General features: G+C 38.4%; 5 protein-coding genes, 1 non-coding gene and 1 pseudogene across 16 annotated transcripts; 5 read left to right on the top strand and 2 right to left on the bottom strand.

Annotated features, from left to right (window-relative positions):
- Positions 1-21: 21 nt before the first annotated feature.
- Positions 22-2,825, top strand: LOC100116463. Its single transcript, XM_031925662.2, has 3 exons — positions 22-813; positions 1,655-1,999; positions 2,091-2,825. The coding sequence occupies exons 1-3, from the start codon at positions 309-311 to the stop codon at positions 2,504-2,506; spliced, it is 1,266 nt and encodes a 421-aa protein (XP_031781522.1). The 5' UTR covers positions 22-308; the 3' UTR covers positions 2,507-2,825.
- A 483-nt stretch (positions 2,826-3,308) lies between these two features.
- LOC103316332 lies at positions 3,309-5,152 on the top strand. Of its 2 annotated transcripts, none has more exons than XM_032601709.1 (2): positions 3,309-4,115; positions 4,235-5,152. In XM_032601709.1, exons 1-2 carry the CDS (start codon positions 3,638-3,640, stop codon positions 4,594-4,596), a joined length of 840 nt encoding a protein of 279 aa, XP_032457600.1. In that variant the 5' UTR covers positions 3,309-3,637; the 3' UTR covers positions 4,597-5,152. The 2 variants fall into 2 exon arrangements, with proteins under 2 accessions (XP_032457600.1, XP_032457601.1); XM_032601710.1 differs by having other exon boundaries at positions 3,749-4,576; positions 4,649-5,152.
- Positions 5,153-6,225: 1,073 nt separating this feature from the next.
- LOC116416639 lies at positions 6,226-9,721 on the top strand. The gene is made up of 4 exons (XM_031925663.2): positions 6,226-6,345; positions 6,437-8,665; positions 8,734-9,075; positions 9,148-9,721. Exons 2-4 carry the CDS (start codon positions 8,185-8,187, stop codon positions 9,561-9,563), a joined length of 1,239 nt encoding a protein of 412 aa, XP_031781523.1. The 5' UTR covers positions 6,226-6,345; positions 6,437-8,184; the 3' UTR covers positions 9,564-9,721.
- A 615-nt stretch (positions 9,722-10,336) lies between these two features.
- LOC100679280 lies at positions 10,337-13,049 on the top strand. Of its 2 annotated transcripts, none has more exons than XM_031925672.2 (3): positions 10,337-10,622; positions 10,668-11,022; positions 11,125-13,049. In XM_031925672.2, the coding sequence occupies exons 2-3, from the start codon at positions 10,710-10,712 to the stop codon at positions 11,538-11,540; spliced, it is 729 nt and encodes a 242-aa protein (XP_031781532.1). In that variant the 5' UTR covers positions 10,337-10,622; positions 10,668-10,709; the 3' UTR covers positions 11,541-13,049. The 2 variants fall into 2 exon arrangements, with proteins under 2 accessions (XP_031781532.1, XP_003426759.1); XM_003426711.5 differs by having other exon boundaries at positions 10,369-10,622; positions 10,681-11,022.
- Positions 12,961-16,052, bottom strand: LOC116738652. Of its 2 annotated transcripts, XR_004345228.1 has the most exons (4): positions 14,888-16,042; positions 13,642-13,683; positions 13,429-13,584; positions 12,961-13,338 (listed from the first exon to the last, which is right to left on the bottom strand). It is a non-coding gene; the product is annotated as an uncharacterized LOC116738652 (transcript). The 2 variants fall into 2 exon arrangements; XR_004345226.1 differs by having other exon boundaries at positions 12,964-13,338; positions 13,429-13,683; positions 14,888-16,052.
- Or287PSE (odorant receptor 287 pseudogene) lies at positions 13,285-14,878 on the bottom strand (annotated as a pseudogene).
- A 942-nt stretch (positions 16,053-16,994) lies between the features above and the next one.
- LOC100116709 (venom acid phosphatase Acph-1) lies at positions 16,995-21,106 on the top strand. 8 transcript variants are annotated; one of them, XM_032601708.1, is made up of 8 exons: positions 17,002-17,198; positions 18,252-18,432; positions 19,310-19,373; positions 19,466-19,570; positions 19,651-19,916; positions 20,000-20,159; positions 20,228-20,557; positions 20,644-21,106. In XM_032601708.1, the coding sequence occupies exons 2-8, from the start codon at positions 18,359-18,361 to the stop codon at positions 20,845-20,847; spliced, it is 1,203 nt and encodes a 400-aa protein (XP_032457599.1). In that variant the 5' UTR covers positions 17,002-17,198; positions 18,252-18,358; the 3' UTR covers positions 20,848-21,106. The 8 variants fall into 8 exon arrangements, with proteins under 8 accessions (XP_031781531.1, XP_032457599.1, XP_003426760.2 ...); XM_031925668.2 differs by lacking the exon at positions 17,002-17,198 and adding an exon at positions 17,583-17,891 and having other exon boundaries at positions 18,283-18,432; XM_031925666.2 differs by lacking the exon at positions 17,002-17,198 and adding an exon at positions 17,583-17,891 and having other exon boundaries at positions 18,259-18,432.
- The last annotated feature ends 69 nt before the right edge of the window (positions 21,107-21,175 follow it).

The following is a 21,175-nucleotide window of genomic DNA, read 5'->3' as shown; positions in this document are numbered from 1 at the left end:
ATGCTCTTGTCAAGAGCAACACTTGTCGCGGGGGGACTCAATGGCAAAAAAGTGGCGGGGAGATGCTCGGTTACATAGCTGAACTCAGTAGCTACATCTCCGCAATGAAATTCTGACGCTCGAAGTCTACCTACGAGCGATTATCTGCACTCGTGTGTTCCTAGGGATAGAGATTACATTATTACACATTTTTGTGACACACAGAAGTAACAGAACTCGCTGATATGGTATTCCGATAAAAGCCGCGCGACCTGGTTGAATTCTTTTTATTCTCGTTGCGAGTGTAGTGCGTCGAAGTCGTTTCGACTATGGAGAACGTCACGGTAGTGCAAAACGGAGACGAGAACCACGAAGTTGTGTTGCGAGACCTGCAGAGTCTCTTGCTCGAGAGTATCGGTAAGGATGTGCAAGTGGTGGAATCCACAACGTCCTTGTTACTCCCAAAGGGTGAAAACTACGCGAGTACGATGCTGAAGGTCGAGGCTTTGATCAAGAGGACGAAAAGCTCGCCGGAAGAGAAGCTTCACCTGGTCGCGAAGATGATACCGAGCTCGGAGTTCCAGAGATCTATTTTCAATAGCAGCGTGTCGTTCGCCAAGGAGATTTACGTGATACAGACTCTGGCGCCGATGTACAAACAACTGGAACGAGAGGTCGGACTGGAGGAAGACGAAATCATCGACATTTTTCCAAAAATTTATGCTGGAAGACTGTCGAGGAACGAGGAGACGCCGGATGTCGCGGACGAGGACGCGGTCATGCTGTTGGAAAACCTGAAGGTTCGCGGATACGACACGATGAATAGAATGAAAGGTATGTATGATTTCATTATCGAAACAGTTCGTGATTTTCAAAGAAATAAGTTTAATTGCTGCGCGTATGTTTAAATGGCGCGTATGGTAATAGCAAAACTTATTTTACATAATTACAACTCACTGCTCATCTACTAAAAATTTTGCAAAGTACAATTGATAAACGATACAAAAGAAAAAAATTTTTGTTGTTGCGTCATTTTATTTTTATTTTTTACGATATCTTTAACACGGTAAATACTTTTGAAATCGACAAATATCAAGCAACGTTATTATAAATGCTGGGTTCGTCAACATCGAGGAATGACCAAAGCAAAACTAGATATATATATATATATATATATATATATATATATATATATATTAGTTAATTCAATAACGGCTATGATCAGCTGACTAACTGCACAATGCTTTGAAAGCACCAACAAACAACTCTGCATTTGGTGCGAATGTGCAGCTAAAAAACTTATTCACCTTGTGAACCTTTTTTTCAATCATAAACCTCGTGTGATCACTCGAGATATGATCAATTATCGCCTGATTCACGGTAGTGCAGTATCATTTGAAATAACGATTGTGAAATTCCAAATTAGTATGTAGATTTATGAATATTTTTTCGTCAAATAAAAGTAGTTTGCATCTCCCTTTTTGCTTGGCGTCTAGTAGTTGACGGATCAACTTTTTCTGTGCGCGATTTATACTGTTTTTTTTTTCTCGAATCATATATTCTATCAGCTGCACAATAAATTTGTTAATCCAAAAATAGAAATGAAATAACACTATTATATAATTGAATTTATATTATTGCAATGGCGAATGTAGTTATCATTCTTTGTAAACAGGATTAGACTTCGAGCACGCGGTAATAGCCATCACCCAGTTGGCTCGGTACCATGCGTTGGGTATGGCGCTGAGGCATAAAAAACCGAAAGAGTTCGCAGAGGCTCAGAAGATTATCGACAACTTTCCATTTGACATGACGGATATAAAACAATTTGAAGACGTGATAGACCATACGATCGAAGTGGTCTGCAGCGACCAGCGGTTAGTTCAGTACGAGCAGAAAATAAGGGGTCTCATTACCGAGCAAAATGGCTTCGAGTCCTTCATGGAAATCGAAAAAATCGAACCTTGGATCTCAATAAACCACGGTGATTTTTGGGTCAATAACATAATGTTCCAACACGGTAGGTCACTTTACTCAGCTTTGAATCATTGATTCTGTAATCGGCTTAAACGAGACCTTATCGATCATTATTTCCGTGTTACTGTTCACAGATGACGAGGGCAAGGTCAAGGACATCAAGTTTGTCGACTTTCAAATAGCTCTCGTCTGCAGTCCTTTGAAGGACCTGCCGTACTTCCTGTGCGCGAGCACCAGTACCAACGTGATGAAAAACCAGTTCGACGAACTTCTCGATGCCTATCACGCTAAGCTAGTTCAGGAGTTGGATAAATTAGGCGTCGATTCCAGTCCCTTTACGAAAGAAAGTTTTGAGAAGAGTTTGATGCTTGCTGGAAAGAAGAGCCTCTTCCAATGTCTCATGGCTGTTAAATTCTTCACGTTGGAGGTAGACCAGGAGTTGGATCTAAACAACATGAAGGACCAAGTCATGATGGCCAAACCGAGCGATTTGTACAAAGAGCGAGTGTACATGATCGTCAAAAAGTTCGCCGAGAAAGGATGGCTATAACGAAGTTGAATTCAACGTTCTGTATAATTAATAAGGAATATAATTAATTCTTCTGATTACCGGGGAGACACGGCGCATTTCATGAAAAGCCGTTGATTATACGATACGAGTAGAAAATGTGATAAATGTGAAAAGTAAGATAACTCGACAAAAAAGTATTCGTGATGGTATTGAACCTCTTTTATCGCTATTTTTATTCTACGTTTCTATATGGTTGGTTAATATTACTATATCCATTATCATCTACTATATGTAAATAAATTATGCCGCGCTTCATAATTTTTTTGGTACTATAGGCGTAGGTATTCTAAATTTTGAAGTAAGAATTTTTTAATTTAACGTATCTGTTCGGGTTATGTAAGAGCGGGAGGGTGAATTTTGAATTTCGCGCCGTAGCGCGGCGAGTACATGCGCGCGCTGATGTGTAGTATGTTCGGAAATGAAATTTCGGTTAGTAGTTAGGTTGGTAGCCCTACGCTAACCGACTGACCGACGTTCAGCGCGTGTAAACAATAGACGGTTAGGCGAGCTGACTATGTGAGGTTTGAGGTTATGTACAACATTAACTACAAAATTTTCAACTCGTGGAATACGATAATCATTGGCTTCATAATCATCGAAAATATCATCAAACATTTCATCTACATCACTTTGTTCATCGCTATCAGAATCGGTCGATGATAGGATATCATCAAACACCTCAATTACGTTCATAATGTCTTGATAAATAGATCAACTTTATACTTTATTGCAATAACATTGACTTGCTCCGAATCCGAACAATCAGCTGTGCTAACCATCTACTGTTTACACGCGCTGAACGTCGGGCGGTTGGTTAGCGTAGGGCTACCAACCTAACTACTAACCGAAATTTCATTTCCGAACATACTAATGGGCCTCTCCCGTTTGCGCGGGCTCCGGTGGGCGGGAGCACGTGCAGTTCAGTTCTGACAGCTCCTCTCGAGTAATCAGTTGACATTTTGCGCTTTTGTACTTGCAATTGCAAAAGCCTCTTTGTAAATTGCGTCTGTAATTTATTAGAACTTTGCCTTTTAAGTCAAAGTCGTCGTATCCCGTATTCATCAATTTTAAGAAAAAAAAACACTGAAGAAACTATTATTATTTAAAATAATGTCTCAAATCCAAACAATCGTTCTCCGCGATCTGCAGAGTCTATTGCGAGAAACGATCGGCAGTGAGATAGAAGTTGTTAATTACGAAACATCTAACTTACTACCAAAAGGCGAACAATACGGAAGCACGATGCTGAAGGTCGAGGCTTCAGTGAAGAAAAAAAGCGACTCGCCGGAAGAAAAGATGCATTTCGTGGCTAAAATGCTACCGACGGCGGAGTTTCAGCAAGAGCATTTAAACATGACAGACACGTTTACTAAAGAGATTTATATAGTTCAGAAATTAAGTGAAATCTACCGGGAACTAGAAAGAGAGGCTGGAATAAAAGAGGAAAATTTGATCGATGTTTTTCCGAGGTTTTGCGGCGGAAGATTGTCAAGGAAGAAAGACACTATTGACGTGGCTGACGAAGACGCAGTCATGCTCCTGGAGAACTTGAAAGTCCGCGGATACGATATGATTGACAGATTGACTGGTGATTAAAAAACTTCTGAGCATAACTTTTATACAAACTAAGTTCATAAAAATTAATGTAAATTACGTCATAAAATACTCTTTCATCTATATTGTTCCATATTAAACATAATATTTTAGGTCTGAACTATGAACATGCCAAACTGGTGATGACCAAACTCGCGCACTTTCACGCTCTTGGCACAGCGCTCAAAATGAAGAAACCGAAGCTTTTCGAAAGTGTCAAAAAGCTGATAAACACGAAATCTTTCGGAATGAAGGAAGAAGAATTTCAACAGGTCTTGAACTATTTTATCCAGATACTTTGCGAAGATCCGCGAATCAACCAATACAAAGATCGCGTGAAAAAAGTCTTGACCAGGAGTAAAGATTACGACTCCTTTTTGGGTTTTCAAGACATAGAACCTTGGATCTCCATTGGGCATGGTGACTTCTGGAAGAATAACATTCTATTCCATTATGGTATACTTTCTTACGTATAGTGAATTATAAAATGTAATTTAAATCCCACAACTAAGGCTGAAACATTTTCAGCCGAAAACGGAAAGCTCGACGATGTAAAGTTCGTCGATTACCAGACAGCTCGAGTTTGCAATCTGCTCAAAGATATTCCTTTTTTTCTTTGCACGAGCTTAGAGCCGAGTGTTGCGGAGAATCACTTTGACGAGTTACTCAAGATTTATCATGATAAATTCGTCAACGTCTTAGCTAAAATTAACTGTGATGTCTCGTCGTTTACAAGGAAAAGTTTCGAGGAACAGCTGAACAGAGATGCAAAAGATGAACTGTTTCACTGTGTTCTGGCGATCAAATTTATCACGGTGCAGGTTTCCGAGGATATGGATGACATAATGTCTGCAGTATTGATGTCCGGCGTGAATCAATTATATCGCGATATGTCATGGAGGGTCGTAGCAAAATTTGCCGAGAAAGGTTGGATTTAAACTAAACCTTTTCTTATATCGGCGTATTTTTTCCTTATACAATAAACGACATCAATTAGTATATTAGAAATAAAACAATGATTATATAATTATATTCTCGCTTACGTACAACGATTGCTTTGCACAAATTAATCGAAACAATAATTGCCATAGTTTTACACATTATCGCTAAGACACTTCAATTAGAGATAATTATTGTGCTAAAATTGTCTTTTTATTTTCGACTCCAGACTAAATTACAAAAAAAAGAGCTAGAAAGATGTTTAGTAATGTTTAACAAGAAAACTTTCCTTTCGATAACTAGACCATATACAAATGTAGTAATTTTAAACTCAGAGGGATGTACACTTTATCATTGTGGAAATCATTTCGCAAGTAAAAAATTGGACTTACCTTCAAGTTTGAAAAAACGTTATGTTTGTTGTCGAGAGACCATGGAAAATTGGTGTACGTTCATACTCGACATAATGTGCAGGCACGTAAATGATTGTCGTTCCCTAGTGGAAATAAAAAATGTAATAAAGTGTAATAAAATATAAGAAAATGTAACAAATCGTACCATTTTGTACGTTTTTGTTGGATTTCGGACCTTTTTTACGTTTTATTACAGTTTGCTACATTTTATTACATTTTGTTACGTTTTATTACAATTTATTACGATTTATTACATTTTTTCCACTAGGGTTACTAAATGCTATAGTACGAACATGTTGCATCATAGCAGGAAAGTTAATTAATGCAAGTGCAGTAAAGATATGAAGGAATAATTGCTGTCGCTACAGCCTTAGCCGCTACATGCTTTACTTTCACCAGAGTTAAAGTAAAGAAACGACATGAGTGCTGAAAGTGAGCCACCGCTTGTACTTCAAGATTTGCAGGGACTTCTTTAAAAAAGCATCAGCAAGGATGTAGTCGTCGTGAGCTAAAAAACATCGATGCTGGTTCGGAAGGGCGAAAACTACGGTAGCATGATTCTGAAGGTTGACGCTCTGGTGAAGAAAACAAACGACTCGCCGGCCGAAGAGATGCACTTAGTAGCCAAAATGATGCCCGATCAGGAGTTTCAGAAAAAGCGGATAAATTTAAGTGCGTCGCTTGGAAAAGAGATTTACATGGTCGAGACTCTGGCGCGGTGGTACCGACAACTAGAAGAAGAGGCCGGGTTAAAAGAAGAAGATTAGCTCAATGTCTTCTCGACATTTACGGAGAAAGACTGGCCACAGGAAAGCGGAAAACCCTGACGAGGCTGACGAAGATGCTGTCCTTCTGCTGGTCAACCTGAGAGTGGTGGGTTACGACACGGTCGATAAGAATAAAGATGTCGATGTTATATCTTTATTCAAGTGATTATATTATATTTATTATGATCCAATCGTAGGTTTGGACTACGAGCACATGAAGTTCATCATAATTCGACTCGCGCACTTTCATGCACTGGGTACTGCGCTGAGACAGAAGAAACCCAAGCTGTTCGAGGCTGCCAGGAAACCTATGGAAGCTGTGCCGTTTAATTTTCCATTGGAGGAGTGTAACGAACTAATAAATCAGATGATTAAGTTGCTATGTGCAGATTCGCGTTTCAAGAAGTACGAGGAGCGTATTAGACGATCTTTCGAGGACAGCGCGGAGGCTTCTATTCTTACTTCTTGATGGAACAAGGCGGGCCGTGGATATCGATCATACACGGCGACTCTTGGAGCAGCAATTTTCTCTTTCGTCACGATAAAAACTCGGATTTCTTTATTTCTCCATCCTGTACGTTATGTAACTGAAGCAAAGAAACAAATTTGCAGCTGATGATGGCAAGGTTGACGATGTCAAATTTGTTGGCTATCAGGTGAGTAGGGTTTGCAATCCGTTCAGGGACGTTCAGTATTTAATAGGCACAAGCACAGTAGTCCCGGCGTTATCGCTAATTACTTTGACGAACTGCTTGAGATCTGCCGCACGGAATACGTAGATAAGTTGTTCAAATTGGGCTGCGATGTTTCGCCGTTCTCGAAGAAAAGCTTTGAAGAGCAGATGCTTCGAATTTCGATGGTCGAACTGGCTCGCGCCATAATAGATATAAAGTTCATTACGGCGCCGGTGCCATTAGATAAGGATATCAGCGATATAAAATCTTCGGTTCTTATGTCTGGGCCGCAAAAAGAATATTACGATCGATCGTGGCAGTTTTTTTCGAAAATCATTGCTGGACAAATTGTGAATATTATTTAAGGATTCCAGTTTGTTAATATCACTTTGAATTATAAGTAATTTTTTTGTTGGCTTCGATGCTGTTGTAAATTGTGTCACTTATTATATATCGACTCCTCCTAATTCTGGATTAGATTGTTTCTAGACGTTAGGATAATTACTGGACAGTATTGGTGTAGTTCGACCTACCATATATAAGATATGTATACACTTATGTATTGGAAAGTAGTGTTGAAAAAATACATTAGATACGCTTTGAAGTATTTACATAAGATGCACATTGTAATATTATGGTCATATAGAAGGAATACAAAATATATTTATAATCATGTCTCTTTCATCTCCAACATAACAATACAAAGAAAACGGCACAAAGAATAAAGATAATTCACCTTGCATTACGTTCCATTACAACTTTTATTGCAATTTTAAAACAATCAAAGAATATAACGATTTAAGCGCGTAAAGCGTACAGCAGCGACCTTCGCATAGACCCTTATCATGATTGGCAGGGAGCATACAATGAAAAGTGTTCATAGAATCGTATAAGGCTATATTCATTGAATCCGAAGGTCGCAGCATACATTTATGCCCCTGAAGCCAATTGCGTAACGTGTTTCAATAGGCTACACTGCTCCATTATACGCAATCCTGCAGATGTATGAGCAAAAAGTCAAGAGAGGATAAATAACACCAGTTAGCGCTGACACAGCGAGAGACGGATCCACGTGCTCGAAGTGTCTGGCCACCGCGACTGTTTTTGTGCGCTTCGGATTTTTGAAATCAAGGCTTGCCAGCTTTATCAGATAAGCCTTTAGTGCGCGATTTTATCGCAAATATACACCGTCGTGAGGAAATATATATATTGATAATCGCCATCGTGGCTCGCGAGTGTTTGCATTGGATTTTCGGAAGTTAAACAACAAAATGAGTGCAAACGAGCAGCAAGTCGAGCTGCGCGATCTGCAGGGACTTCTTCGGGAGAACCTCGATAAGGATTTAGTGGTCGTCGATTATCGGACGTCGATGCTGCTACCGAAGGGTGAAAACTACGGTAGCACGATGCTCAAGGTAGACGCTCGGGTAAAGAAAACCAAGGACTCGCCGGAAGAAGAGATGCACTTCGTCGCGAAGATGGTACCCACGCACGAGTTTTCGAAAATGCACATGAGGATGACCGCGTCGTTCAACAAAGAGATCTTCATTGTTCACAAGTTGAGAGAGATGTATCGAGAGCTGGAGAGGAAGGCTGGGGTAAGAGAGGAGGACTTGATCGATATCTTCCCGAAGTTTTACGGTGGAAGACTAAGTAAAAGTGTGGAAAGTCCGGACGTCGTGGACGAAGATGCGGTGATGCTGCTGGAAAATTTGAAAGTTCGCGGGTACGAGACCATGAATAGGTTTCACGGTAAGTCATTGTATTGTTTATGTTACAAAGTCAAACACTCGATGATCGCTTGAATGTTGCATGCGTAGGTATGGATTTCGATCACATGCATTGGACTATAAAGGAATACGCGCGTTTTCACGCTCTGGGCACGGCGCTGAGAATGAAGAATCCCGAGTTTTGGAAGCTGGCCAGAGAGCCCATCAACAAGATGGCTTTCGATCTTCCAGACAACGAATTCGATGACGTATCTAAACACACAGTCGAACTTCTCTGCTCTGACCCGCGGATGAACGAGTACAGTGATCGGATCAATCGCGCCTTCTCGGCAGGAAAAAATTTCGAGTCTTTGAAGAACACAGAAGAGATCGAGCCGTGGATTTCCATTGTACACGGGGACGGTTGGGTCAATAATCTGCTCTACCATCATGGTACGATTTTTGAAGCCCTTTTTTTATTTAATATTATGATTCGAATATATTGTGGGTATTGACGAATTATAGACAAAAATGGAAAAGTCGACGACGTCAAAATCGTCGATTACCAAATAGCGAGGACTTGCAGTCCACTCAAAGATCTTCCGTACTTCCTGTGCGCGAGTGGCAGCATGGATATCATCGACAATCACTTCGACGAGTTGCTCGACATCTATTACGATAAATATGTCGAAGTTTTGGCTAGAATTGGCTGTGATGTGTCGGCATTCACAAAAGAAAGCTTTCACAAGCAGTTGGACAAGGACGGGCAGGATGAACTGTTTCACTGTATTCTGGTGCTGAAGATTATAACGACGGAGGTTTCTCAGGAGATGGACATAGGTGATATGAAGTCGTCGTTACTACTGACTGACTCAAATCAAGTGTTCATGGATCGGTCGTGGAGGATTGTTTCCAAATTCGTTGAAAAGGGCTGGATTTAAAGCGTATAATTATATGTATTAATGTATGTGTACAATGTACGTATTGAAACAATGCAATTTTGTGATAACGTTTGTATATCAATATAGGTTTTGTGTACATATAAATACTCTTTTTAAGAAAATAAAATATTATTTTATCATTCATCGCAATAATCAAATATGCATAACTATATAATGTTTAAAAAAACACCGCAATGGCTATACCTCGAATGGCTTCACATGTCGCGAGCAGTTGTCTTGAAAAAAGATTTTTTTTTATATCAACTTGTACGATAATTTTGAGTTACTCATTGGAAATATAATACCTGAATATTTGTGAGCAATCTGCGCGTAGGCCGTTTGAAAAGAATACTTATCAATGCAGATATAAACTAAGTTGCTAATCAGAATTACAGTGTATTGTTGAGTCGTAAAAATCCTTCACGGTCAATATACTATGATATCTGCAATAAGCTTATAAATATTGGCATATTTATATATACTGGCAAGAGTTAGGCGTCTATCAGCGTATAGATACCCGGAACAATAATCATCACAGCTATAGTGCAAGCTTGCACTTAACCAGTTGATCCACTAAAACGGCAGATTATGCAATATACACGGTATATATCTTTGTTCAAATCCGTTCGGTGAATTTCAATCAATGATTACAAAAATACACACATGGTAAGTGGTGGTATAAATAAAAAATAAACTGTTCACTCAAATAATTGGTGGCTATAATCACGTGGTAAAATACGTGATTTTATATACTACGCGGCTATTTTTAACAGGGCTGACTCTTCTCAAGGGACGGTAGAAAATTAGTCCGAGCTCAGACTCTGCAAGAGCTATACGTGCGACTGCTACTAAATAATAAAGAGAGTTATCAGATAAGGAAAATGTTGATCATTTTTACTTGTATGTGGAAGACATAAAAGAAAATCCAGCATCGTCACAGCTCAAAGTGTTCATACTGTGCTCTCTAGCGAGTTAGATTTTATTGTAGCAACATGAGTGTCAGTACGACCCCACCACCTGTACTCCGCGATCTGCAAGGACTTCTTCGGTGGAACCTCGGTAAGGACGTAGTGGTAATCGATTATCAGACTTATAGTTAATCAGTATACTGATCAAGGTTTGGATTTCGAGCACGCAAATCTGGTTATGAGAGAATACGCTCATTTCCACGCTCTGGGAATGGCGCTTAGGATTAAGAAGCCGGAATTTTGGCAAGCTGCCAGAGAGCCTATCAATTCAAGCGCCTATGATATGCCGGAAGAAGAGTTGGATGACGTGGCCAAACACACGGTTGAACTTCTCTGCTCCGATCCGGGAATCAACAAGTACGAAGATCGAATTAGAAAGTCTATTATGGCGAACAAAAGTGTTAAGGCTTTAATGGCCGTGGAGGAGAACGAGCCCTGGGTTTCTATTGTACACGGAGATGGTTGGGTCAACAATATACTCTTTCATCATGGTATACTGTTTTACGAACTTTTATAATAGAATAAGGATCTATTCGTGGTGAGCAAATGCATAAAACGTTAAATAACTGAACTGGATTCAACTTAATTTCCAGCGAAAAATGGCAAAGTCGACAAAGTCAAGTTCGTCGATTACCAAATAACAAGGATGAGCAGTCCACTCCTGGACCTTCCGTACTTCTTGTGCACAAGCAGTAACGCCGATGTCATGGACAATCACTTTGACGAGTTACTCGACGTGTATCACTCGAGATTCGTCGATGTTTTGGCCAAGGTCGGCTGTAACGTTTCGCCCTTTACAAAGGAGAATTTCATAGAGGAATTCAACCGGGTAGCTAAGAATGAACTATTTCACTGCGCTATGGCGCTCAAATTTATTACGATGGAAGTGCAGCAGGACGACGACTTGGGTGATATCAAGGCGTCGGTAATGTTGTCCAGTGCTGAAAAAATTTTCTTCGATCGATCGTGGAAGGTAGTTTCCAAATTCGTCGAAAAAGGCTGGATATAATTCTTCACTAATAATTAAAATTATATACTATATAATTTTACAAGTGTGAAAACTATATGAGCATTCATATATTACAAGCATGAGATATTTTTATAATATTAGAAAAAACAAATGCATATCAACGTGCAAGAAAACTTTTATAAAACGAACAGAAAATTAGTATATTCAACATATCCAATTCAGTATGTAAAAATATATTCATGCTACAACGATCGTAGAATTCGCATACACACCTGATGACCTTGTTTTTATTTGCATTTAAGATATTATAAGTGTGGATTTTATTTCTAAAACTTCTAGAATATATCAATGACAGTGCACTGATCCGAGTAATTATCTTCAGCAGAATAGTAACAATGTATCCGACAACAAAAAATCGCGCATGCCAATTAGCTTATCGTTTATTACACTAATTATACATCCATCAAAAAGTTGTATTCTGCTTCATAACTAAATTGAGTACGACTCGCGGTAAGTATTCGAAACGCGACGGGAGGAGGCTTGTCCTTGTGTCAGTAGCTACCTAATATACGAAAATTCCCGAAGCGACGTCATGCAGTTCTAAAAACACATCAGTTGTATTTCTAGGCTTGCGCAATCGCTTGGTTAAATGGCACGTTACTTCGGAGCTGCAATGCGAACAAACGTAGGTCTGCGTTGAAAATCGGCGTTGACTTGTCTCTACACTATTAGACGTGAGGATAATTAAAGGTCACGGAATCATTCATTCTCAGCTAAATAATTCGTCGCATACACGTGCCATCGTGCTATGATAACAGTGACCATTCTCAGCAAATATTATTTTTATTATCATATGATGAGATTGCGATCTTAGGTAAAGATGTCAAAGTTTTTCTATAAAGCTATACGATGCCGGAAAAATCATGTTAGTTAATAATAACATCTGCAATCATATCATATAGAGAGATACAGCAGTGAGTGACGCCCCCATATCCGCACATACTCATATCTTTGCATGCCTATGTACATCACGGATTACATTTAAATAATTTATGTATTTAGGTATGCAGTTTTTTAAAATATTTACTGCCAATATTGATCATTCTATGAATCAACTTTATATATCATTGTATAATAATTGCCTAATCCAAAAATAAAATCGTAAGGTTCGGAATTCTTTTTTCAATATCTACTATTTCAACTTTGTTTCAAGGTCGTTTGGCGAGACACGAGTCAGATACTTAAATTAGACAGTTTGTTAGTGGCAGCTAAAAGACACAGAGGTACGACGTATTATAACACATGCAGTGAAGGCATATACTCGTGCGAAGCAATGAGTGACGTAATGTCAAAACGATATAATATTTTCCCGGATCACTATGACTCGAGCTATAGTGGGACTAAAAGCACGTTATAACATGATATATATGTATTATAAATAAGAACCAGAGGACAGTTGTTTGAATTCAAATCACAGTTTTAACTGATTTATTTATAGTGTATTATAAAAACAATGAGATTTTTTATTAATAATAATTTTGAAGTATTTTACGGTGTTTTTTTTCTACGAAATTGACCTTGAGAAATTTCCAAGACGATTCCCTAATAGAAAAAAAAGCAGTATTGACCATATCAGGCATTACTGTCCAGTCACTGCTCTATTTCGATAGACTGGAGAATACTGGACGAAATTTCTACCAATTATACCTAAAAATTACGCTTTTTCGGGCAATATTTTGCAACAATATGGATATTATTAAGGACTAATAACAAGAAAATAATTTTACTGGGTAACACTTTGCAGCATCATCAGATATGAAAACGATGTACTTATAATCTGTAAAAAAAACAAATTATTTTAAGGTGATTCACGTTAAAATATATCGATATTATAGTGTAGTACATTTCTAAAATAACTATTGCTTACGGATGCTAGTCTTGCATGTCCTATTGGAAAGAAGCCTTAGGTGGTGCAGTAAAATGGTCTCTGCGATTTTATGATAATCATTTGAAGGTAAAACCTCAGCTTATGATTCTTCTCAGTCCATTTGCAGTTGTAGACTGACTCGGCAATTGCGCTAGTCTGATAATTAATTTTCTCTTATATTATAAGCGCAATGTGTACTTTTCATCTTCTCACCTTATCTGTGAGCGTTTCTGCAAAGCTGCAATAGAATAGTATCTGAAAAAATAAGATTAGTACAAGAATGACGTAAAGAACTGTTCCGGCGTAATTTCCTTCCGCATTCATCTTATAAAAAATAAGAATTTTGTGAATTATTATTTGTTAATTCTGGCTTATAGTATAGTATTTAATATTTTGTCGTACCGCTCTTGCCTCAAATATGTTAACGCAAATGTTTAAGGCTGACAAAAGGACTGTCGCGAATATATAACTGGACTAAAAATGTCTTCTATGAGTCTGCAAGTTCTGATAAAATTCAATCATCAAATTTTTATTTGACTTTAACACAAGGTAGAGTATCGAATACCTTAGAAGACCTTGATGTCTTTTTATGAATATTATGATATTCATTTTCAACCGATACGGTACTTCGCGATTAATCAAGGTTCTTACGTCATAATGCAATATCTAGAGAGATAAATTCGAATCAAGATTAAAAAAAAAAATAAATAAACTTGATCTTGTCTATCGTAAAAACAACATCGATGTACCTTAAACTGCAGTGAGATGTGTGTTGTTAATTGGACAAACAGAGTATCACAGCTAACCCAGATATTCTTCCTTAGCGAGAACAGAGAAAAATATCGGCTCGTTCTTAACTCTGAACGGATATCTCAAGAGAAAAACTCTTTTCGAATAAGCCATAGTCTGCTTTTTAACTTCTCGAATAAAATAGTGGTAGACGAAATTGCTGATGTCATTTAATTCGTTTGATTTGATGAATTAAAAACTGACCCGCGCTTCTCACTTAGAATCGTAATATATCTACTTACTCACTAGATCGGCGGCAAACCAAAAGCCGTGATTCCGCTTATCACAACGCCAAGGTAGCACCTACAGTTACAATTATTTGAATAGTAATAAGAATCGCGTTGACGTTGTATTATGTATATTTGAGAATACAGACTATATTTGAGAATAATTCGCTGCAGATCTGAGTAGTCAAGTGTTTTTCATGGTGTATCAAAACGAAACTTATGAGAGTCACGTGCAGCACTACGACCGACAGCGAAATCACGTTGGTCATGAGGATCGGCAAAATTTGCACGAATCTCGACTTTTTGATCGTCCTGTCATTGTTCAAGCTAAATTCCATTCCGATAAACAACAGCATTTTGAGATTCAAGCCTAAATACCTGCGAATGCCCTGGTCTTTCGAGGGACTTTCAAGCGTTTCGTACGAACGAGTCATGATACTCACGAATTCAACGACTCTGATGACAGAGAGCTTGCCCTACGGTGGCTGGATCAGCACTAGTTGGCAAGCTGCTCGATGACCACATTGATGCATCGCGTTAAATATTCAATAGCGTTCGAGCACTGCACCTAGTCATTATCGGATGCGTTCCGCCTCCTATAGTTTTTGCATTTTTTCTCTTTCTACTTAGTTTTCTCTTATATATGCGCGTGCAGTTGATCGTTCTAAGCCCTGTGTTTTTGCTCGCTTGTAAACTTGCGAGGAACAAAGGAAGAATGAGAGACGAGGAGTTTCACGAGGTATATTCTGGTGTTTAGAAACTTTTACACAATATGCTCGTTTCTTATTAATCATTTAAGACCTTATGCGTGCATGCATTTCATCGTTACAAGCATCCTGTTTTTGCTCGCAATACACTTGCGGGAAAGAAAGAAAGAGAGACTGAAGTTTTACAGGGCGTATTGTTTAGAAACTTTCATGCGAAGAGAATATAAGAGAAAAATACTTAATATAGTTTTCTCTTATATTGTGAAGAACAAAGTTTTCCTCCGGTATACAATAACGACAATGTTTCCTTCGATAGCGTTGCCGAGAGAGCATGAACTTGTCTACTAGAGAATTACATCCGTATAGTGTTCTTGAACCCATACTGCAATGTACTAATACAGAAGCTTCGCATCTTTTTTCCGACGATCGCACGTGTCGAAAAAGAGATGAGAACTCGCCAACTGTCATCCTCCGTCGTATATGTACGCCACTATAAGAAAAGAGTTACTCGAGCATACCTTCGTCGGAGATGAAATTATATGCACTTCACTCAAGAGAGAAATTCAAAGGGCCATTTTAAAAATTCGTCAAATATAGATTTATACTTTATATTATGGAAACAGCCAAAATGGATGTTCAGCGGGAAGATATTGCAGTGTTACTGTATCTACATGTTTAAACTTAAAGATTAGTTTCGATTCGATGACTTATCACAGTGAGAGAGCATGAGAGGGCGTAAGAAATTGGCAGTATACAGGGAAAGAGAATGAAGGAGAGCAAAGGAAAATCGAAAGAAAATCACCGCGCTTTCTAGTCAGTCACGCACGAAGATAAACTTGCCCAATGTGTATGCGTATTTTAATAAACTAATTCTGAAACATAATATTCATTTCTATTCCTATATACGATTAACTCCAATTAACTCTAGCACTTACATTTTATTTGAATGTGATGCATTATTGAGAGAAATTTCGAAAATTTCTGCAAGCTTTATCAGTGTGCTTCGGATTTATACCGAAGATTCTATTAGAATGATATCGCGCATTTTATCAAGAAAAATATCACGCTAGCTTGGTCGAAAAGATTGCGCATTATCAATTGGGTATCTATAATGTGCGCACCCAGTTCGAACGCAAAATTGAAAAAATGTTTACTTGCACATAAAAATGTAACAACTATATAAAAGTATCGATAAAGTTGCGCAATATTATGCCTGTTTCTATAAAATACCCTTTATCTATAATATACCTGTTCAGATTCCCAATCTATGAGGAATTATCTCAGATTTCATGATAAGTACATGCATGTAATGCGTAGAACTTGTAAGGAATTTTCATTTAAACAGATTAAGTTTTTTTCTAGTTTTTCATAATAATTGACTGTACATTTATGATGATAGTGATCGCTTGATATATGGAAAAACATACTGGAGTATCTATCGGCAACTTGAAAAAGTGCGGAGAAAATAACTTGGTGATTAACGAAATTTTCTAATTGATTGTATTATTATATCTATATCAACAATCTACTTCTGTTGCTCTCAATTTATTTTTTATCCTGTGCTTATTATTGAATCCCACAGTTAACTATATCTGCTATAAATTAATGAATTTATCGTGAACATTTACTAAGTTTCGTTGTATTATATTGTTTCTCTATTTTCCAAAAAAGGTGTATATTGATCGAACTGTATCACTGCGTTGGATATTCGTGTTGTCAATTGATAATTGTCAGTTAAACTTATGGACGATTCTGATTTTAATCTATTTGAACTTATGTTATCAGTAAACATGTTTGTCAACAATTACTTTTGACGCCTTGTATATACCATTGCGTGCAGTCATCATCTACAATCCCGACCTCCGAACAGTATACTTCGGGCTCTTTTCACTCTCTAATAAATTTATATACACCAATTAATCATTTTGCTTAATCTTATATTGGTAAAGTCCGTCGATTCCATACATATATTTTAAAATCACACAGTCTACTTGCCAATATCAAGCTCGACGATTCCTTTCCAGAAGCGTCTTTTAATTTTTATGAGGTAAATATAAATTAAAGTTCACTTGCATGAATTTATGAAAGATATCTACATACGCGTATAAAGTATACATAGAGCATAAACAGAAGAAAAAAGTTAAATGAAATACAAGCGAAAGCACATCTCATCGGAGTCAATATTATTGCACAGTCACATACAATAGTGTAAAGTAAACATCGAGTAAGAAGGAACACTCGCGAATATATATATATATATATATATATATATATATATATATATATATATATATATATATATATATGTGTGTGTGTGTGTGTGTGTGTGTGTGTGTGATATGCGCGAACCTCAGCCCCCACCCTGGCAAAGCAGGACAGCGAGTAACCGTATAGCACAAACTGTATAACGCAGATACGATGATCTCACTCGTGATTTGCCGAAGCTGAGCTATATACAATGTATAGCGTGATGCAGAGACACACTCAAAAGTTTTGGTTTTGGGCCTGTCTCCAGAGAATGACAAGCGCTATTGTACGTCACACGTTCTTCTCACGACACGCGGTTATTTATTTTATCAGAGTTTCGTTTGATTAGAGCTTTCGAGCAATTGTCCCTGTGTTTTGAAAATATATCGCGCAGCGAATACCGTTAAAAGTGTTAAGACGATTGATTATATACTTATTGCACTGAATGAAGTGACTCTGTCAAGCAGACCGGCTATATGCATAGACGCCTCTGGTAAGTAAACGCAGCCGTGGCTCGCGGATATGAACGCGCCCTCGAAAAAATCGCCGACACTGGGAAAATCCTAGTACTGGCCCAGTTGTAGGAAGGATACTGGCCCGGTATCGGTGCCCCGGTGTTGGCATACCGACTCTGGGCCATAGTTGGGCCAATACTGTTCACATATTATCAAAATTAGTATTGACTAATCGGTATTGGTTCAACACTAACCCAGTATCGGCACGCCGATACTGGCGTGACGATATTGACCCGTTGCCGGACCAGTACTGCATCCATTTGCACAATTTTCAAAAAATGATCAGTACCGGCACGACACTGGCCCGATGCTGGGCACTCTCGCAGAAAGTTTCTAAGTCCTTAGGTCTGATCGTCCGTCTCCGAGCAGTTTTTAGAGATTTTCATCCACAAGCCCGCGGGCTTTAAGCTATACGACACATGTGACCTTTTGGGCGTTTCATTATATGTATAAGTCGATGGATAAGTCACTTCACACGAGACTGGCACAATGCTGTTCTAGTATCGGCAGAAAATTTAGGTAAATTTTATTTATTTTTTTCATTTTTTTAGTACTGGACCGACGTCGGGATAACACTGAACCGAGGTTGGCTGACAATTGGCCCGATACTGGCACAATATAAGTATATAAAACCCACGAAAAAATTACGACCGATTCAACTTTGTCCAAGTGCTCTGTGCAAGTATTCGTTTGGAATACTTTTGCGAAGTACTTGACTGAAGTTGGATCGGTCGTAATTTTTTCGTGGGTTTTTTTATACTTTTTTTTTGTGCCAGTACTGGGCCAGCACCGGGCCGACCGTCATCCAAGCTCGGCCCGATGTTGGCCCGTTAGTTTTAGCCATACTTAAACCACTATTGGCTCGGTGTTATCATTCCGACATCGGGGCAGTACCGGACACTTCGCCGGACGTACATTTTTTCACGGGCGGCCGCACGAATTATGATTTTATACCGTTTCGATTTAAACCATCGTTATTTAATGATTTTTCAAACTTTGCAAATGAATAGTATTAATTGAATATTTACTTGAATAACTGTAATAATCCAATAAGAGATGGTGGGTGTGCGAAAGAGCGTGAGGGTACAGATATGATGTAGTTGTGAATTTCTATAAAATTGAAAGTAATTTTTTAACTTCTGCTATATTTTTGTTGTTATTGAAATAGCACATTGTACGACTCTTCGTGATTTAGTCATTATGTGGGATAATTATGTTATCTATATTATTCATTTTAACGTGGCGATAATTGCCAGAGTTGTGTAAACTTTTCTTGAATATACCAGAAAAACTACGCTATTACTAGCTCAGATCGTTTCGAAAAAGGAACTTGGTCACTGCTAAGTCTAAAAATGTGGGTTTCCATTATTTTTTATTTATACTTTCATTTTTGCAGAGACATACAAACCGGCGCCGAAGGTAATATGAGGCACAGGATGAAGCTCGAGCTTGTACAAACCGTAAGTTCTTTTGGTTATGCGTACAATTATAGAACAAATAGATTTCGATTTTGGACGTTACTTTGTGATCATCGGCCATACACTTTCGACAGGTTTTCCGACATGGCGAGCGAACCAACGACGAGCCTGAGGTCAGCATTTTCAACCATTTTGGTCCAAGCGCCTATGAGCCTTTTGGGATTGGCCAATTAACCAACGTAAAAATAATTGCAATAAAAATCCCAGACTACTGTTGAGACAATCTATTCGATAAGTTGAGCAATATTCACCGTTACAGAATGGAAAAAGAGAAGCTTTCAAGATCGGCCAAATGCTGAGACGGAGGTATCGGGATTTCCTGGGTGACAAATACAACTCTAAGGATGTCTTCGCGATATCTACTGAAGACGATCGCACGAAAATGTCGCTGCAACTTGTGCTCGCCGGACTCTACCCGCCGACTCCCGAATTTGCATGGAATCCAGATCTCAAGTGGTCGCCTATTCCCATTCGTTACACGCCGAAAGAGGTTGACATTCTATTTAAACCGTTCTTCAACGTTAGGTGAGTCTGTAGTCCATATCGTTGATTGTCTCGTACAAGGTACAAAATAGTTTATCTTTTCAAAAAATATAACTGGCATTCAGGTACTACGATTTGTGGGAGAAGGTATTTACCTCGAAAGAGTTTCAGAAAAGAATGTCCAGGTATTCAGACTTCTTCGATTTCATGAAAAAAAAAACAGGTGTTGATGTCAGCAACGATGTGGTGAATAAATGCTACATGTTCAACAGTCTTTATATTCCTGTAAGTACGCACTAAATAAAAATTGTGATTATCGCGTAAGTTCGAATATGACCGATGACGTTCTCCAGAAACAACTGAACTTACCGATGCCGGGCTGGTACACGGAAGACGTGCAGAAGACCTGGTGCAAAGTCTATGCGCAAATTGTAAGCAGTATGGCAGCGACTCCGCAGTTGCAGAAGATGAATGGTGGGCCCATCGTCAAGACCCTTCTGGAGAACATGAATATCGACAATACTACGATCAATCCGCGCAAGATCTACCTCTATAGTGGACACGATCACAATTTGTTCTCTCTCAAAGTGATATTCGGACTGAATGAGCCTGACTTCTTCGACGTTGGCAGTGGCTTGGTGCTCGAGAAGTGGAGAGATGTTGATGATCGATTGTACGTTAGGGTGAGTATATAAATTGGTACCCGGTATATTTTTATTTTGGCTGTGTATAATTTATATATAGAGCTTACGTTACGATGGTTTTTTAGATACTTCTGTGGACTGTACCTGGCGAGGAGCCCCGAGCGGTGAGACTTGGTCAAAGAGACGAATTCTGCCCTGTGGAGGAGTTTGCGATGATCTTCAGACATGTGATTCCAACGGAGGAAGATATGAGTCAGATGTTCAATGATATGACTGCAGACAGATGGATGAATATTTTTCTGCTTGATCCAGCTGTTCAGTTGAAATGAATCGAAACATGGTGAACGTCGAGTGAAACTCATATATTTTTCTATCGTTATGTAGTGAATAATGCAATGAGCGTTGTTGTTGAGAATATCATTTGTTGCTCTTACTCGAAGAAGTTAAGATGTACAATAGTGAACGATATTAATTTTACTGTGCAATATAAATTTATGTGAAGATTATTAACTTTTGTAATACGTATTTCATCAAATATTAAAAGAAAATAACTGATCTTGTGACAGTAAAAAGCAGATTTCTAATCAATGCAAGATTTTCATTGTGCAATAACCTACCGAACAAAAAAGGCAGGATTCAATTTTTAAATGTACTATA

The sequence above is a fragment of the Nasonia vitripennis genome (assembly GCF_009193385.2).
Source record: "Nasonia vitripennis strain AsymCx chromosome 3 unlocalized genomic scaffold, Nvit_psr_1.1 chr3_random0004, whole genome shotgun sequence".
NCBI lineage: Eukaryota > Metazoa > Arthropoda > Insecta > Hymenoptera > Pteromalidae > Nasonia > Nasonia vitripennis.
Note: the sequence above shows the minus strand (reverse complement) of the source record. Positions and strands in the feature narration are given on the sequence as shown.

Bases quoted from the DNA above. Each gene is read 5' to 3' on its own strand.
- LOC100679280 (XM_003426711.5), top strand. From the start codon at position 10,556: ATGAGTGTCAGTACGACCCCACCACCTGTACTCCGCGATCTGCAAGGA. The intron at 10,623-10,680 runs GTAAGGACGTAG...ATACTGATCAAG, and splicing joins ACTTCTTCGGTGGAACCTCG to GTTTGGATTTCGAGCACGCA. The intron at 11,023-11,124 runs GTATACTGTTTT...CTTAATTTCCAG, and splicing joins CAATATACTCTTTCATCATG to CGAAAAATGGCAAAGTCGAC.
- LOC103316332 (XM_032601709.1), top strand. From the start codon at position 3,638: ATGTCTCAAATCCAAACAATCGTTCTCCGCGATCTGCAGAGTCTATTG. The intron at 4,116-4,234 runs GTGATTAAAAAA...ATAATATTTTAG, and splicing joins TATGATTGACAGATTGACTG to GTCTGAACTATGAACATGCC.
- LOC100116463 (XM_031925662.2), top strand. From the start codon at position 309: ATGGAGAACGTCACGGTAGTGCAAAACGGAGACGAGAACCACGAAGTT. The intron at 814-1,654 runs GTATGTATGATT...CTTTGTAAACAG, and splicing joins CACGATGAATAGAATGAAAG to GATTAGACTTCGAGCACGCG. The intron at 2,000-2,090 runs GTAGGTCACTTT...TACTGTTCACAG, and splicing joins TAACATAATGTTCCAACACG to ATGACGAGGGCAAGGTCAAG.
- LOC116416639 (XM_031925663.2), top strand. From the start codon at position 8,185: ATGAGTGCAAACGAGCAGCAAGTCGAGCTGCGCGATCTGCAGGGACTT. The intron at 8,666-8,733 runs GTAAGTCATTGT...TTGCATGCGTAG, and splicing joins GACCATGAATAGGTTTCACG to GTATGGATTTCGATCACATG. The intron at 9,076-9,147 runs GTACGATTTTTG...GACGAATTATAG, and splicing joins TAATCTGCTCTACCATCATG to ACAAAAATGGAAAAGTCGAC.
- LOC100116709 (XM_032601708.1), top strand. From the start codon at position 18,359: ATGTATAAGTCGATGGATAAGTCACTTCACACGAGACTGGCACAATGC. The intron at 19,571-19,650 runs GTAAAAATAATT...TCACCGTTACAG, and splicing joins GGATTGGCCAATTAACCAAC to AATGGAAAAAGAGAAGCTTT. The intron at 19,917-19,999 runs GTGAGTCTGTAG...ACTGGCATTCAG, and splicing joins AAACCGTTCTTCAACGTTAG to GTACTACGATTTGTGGGAGA.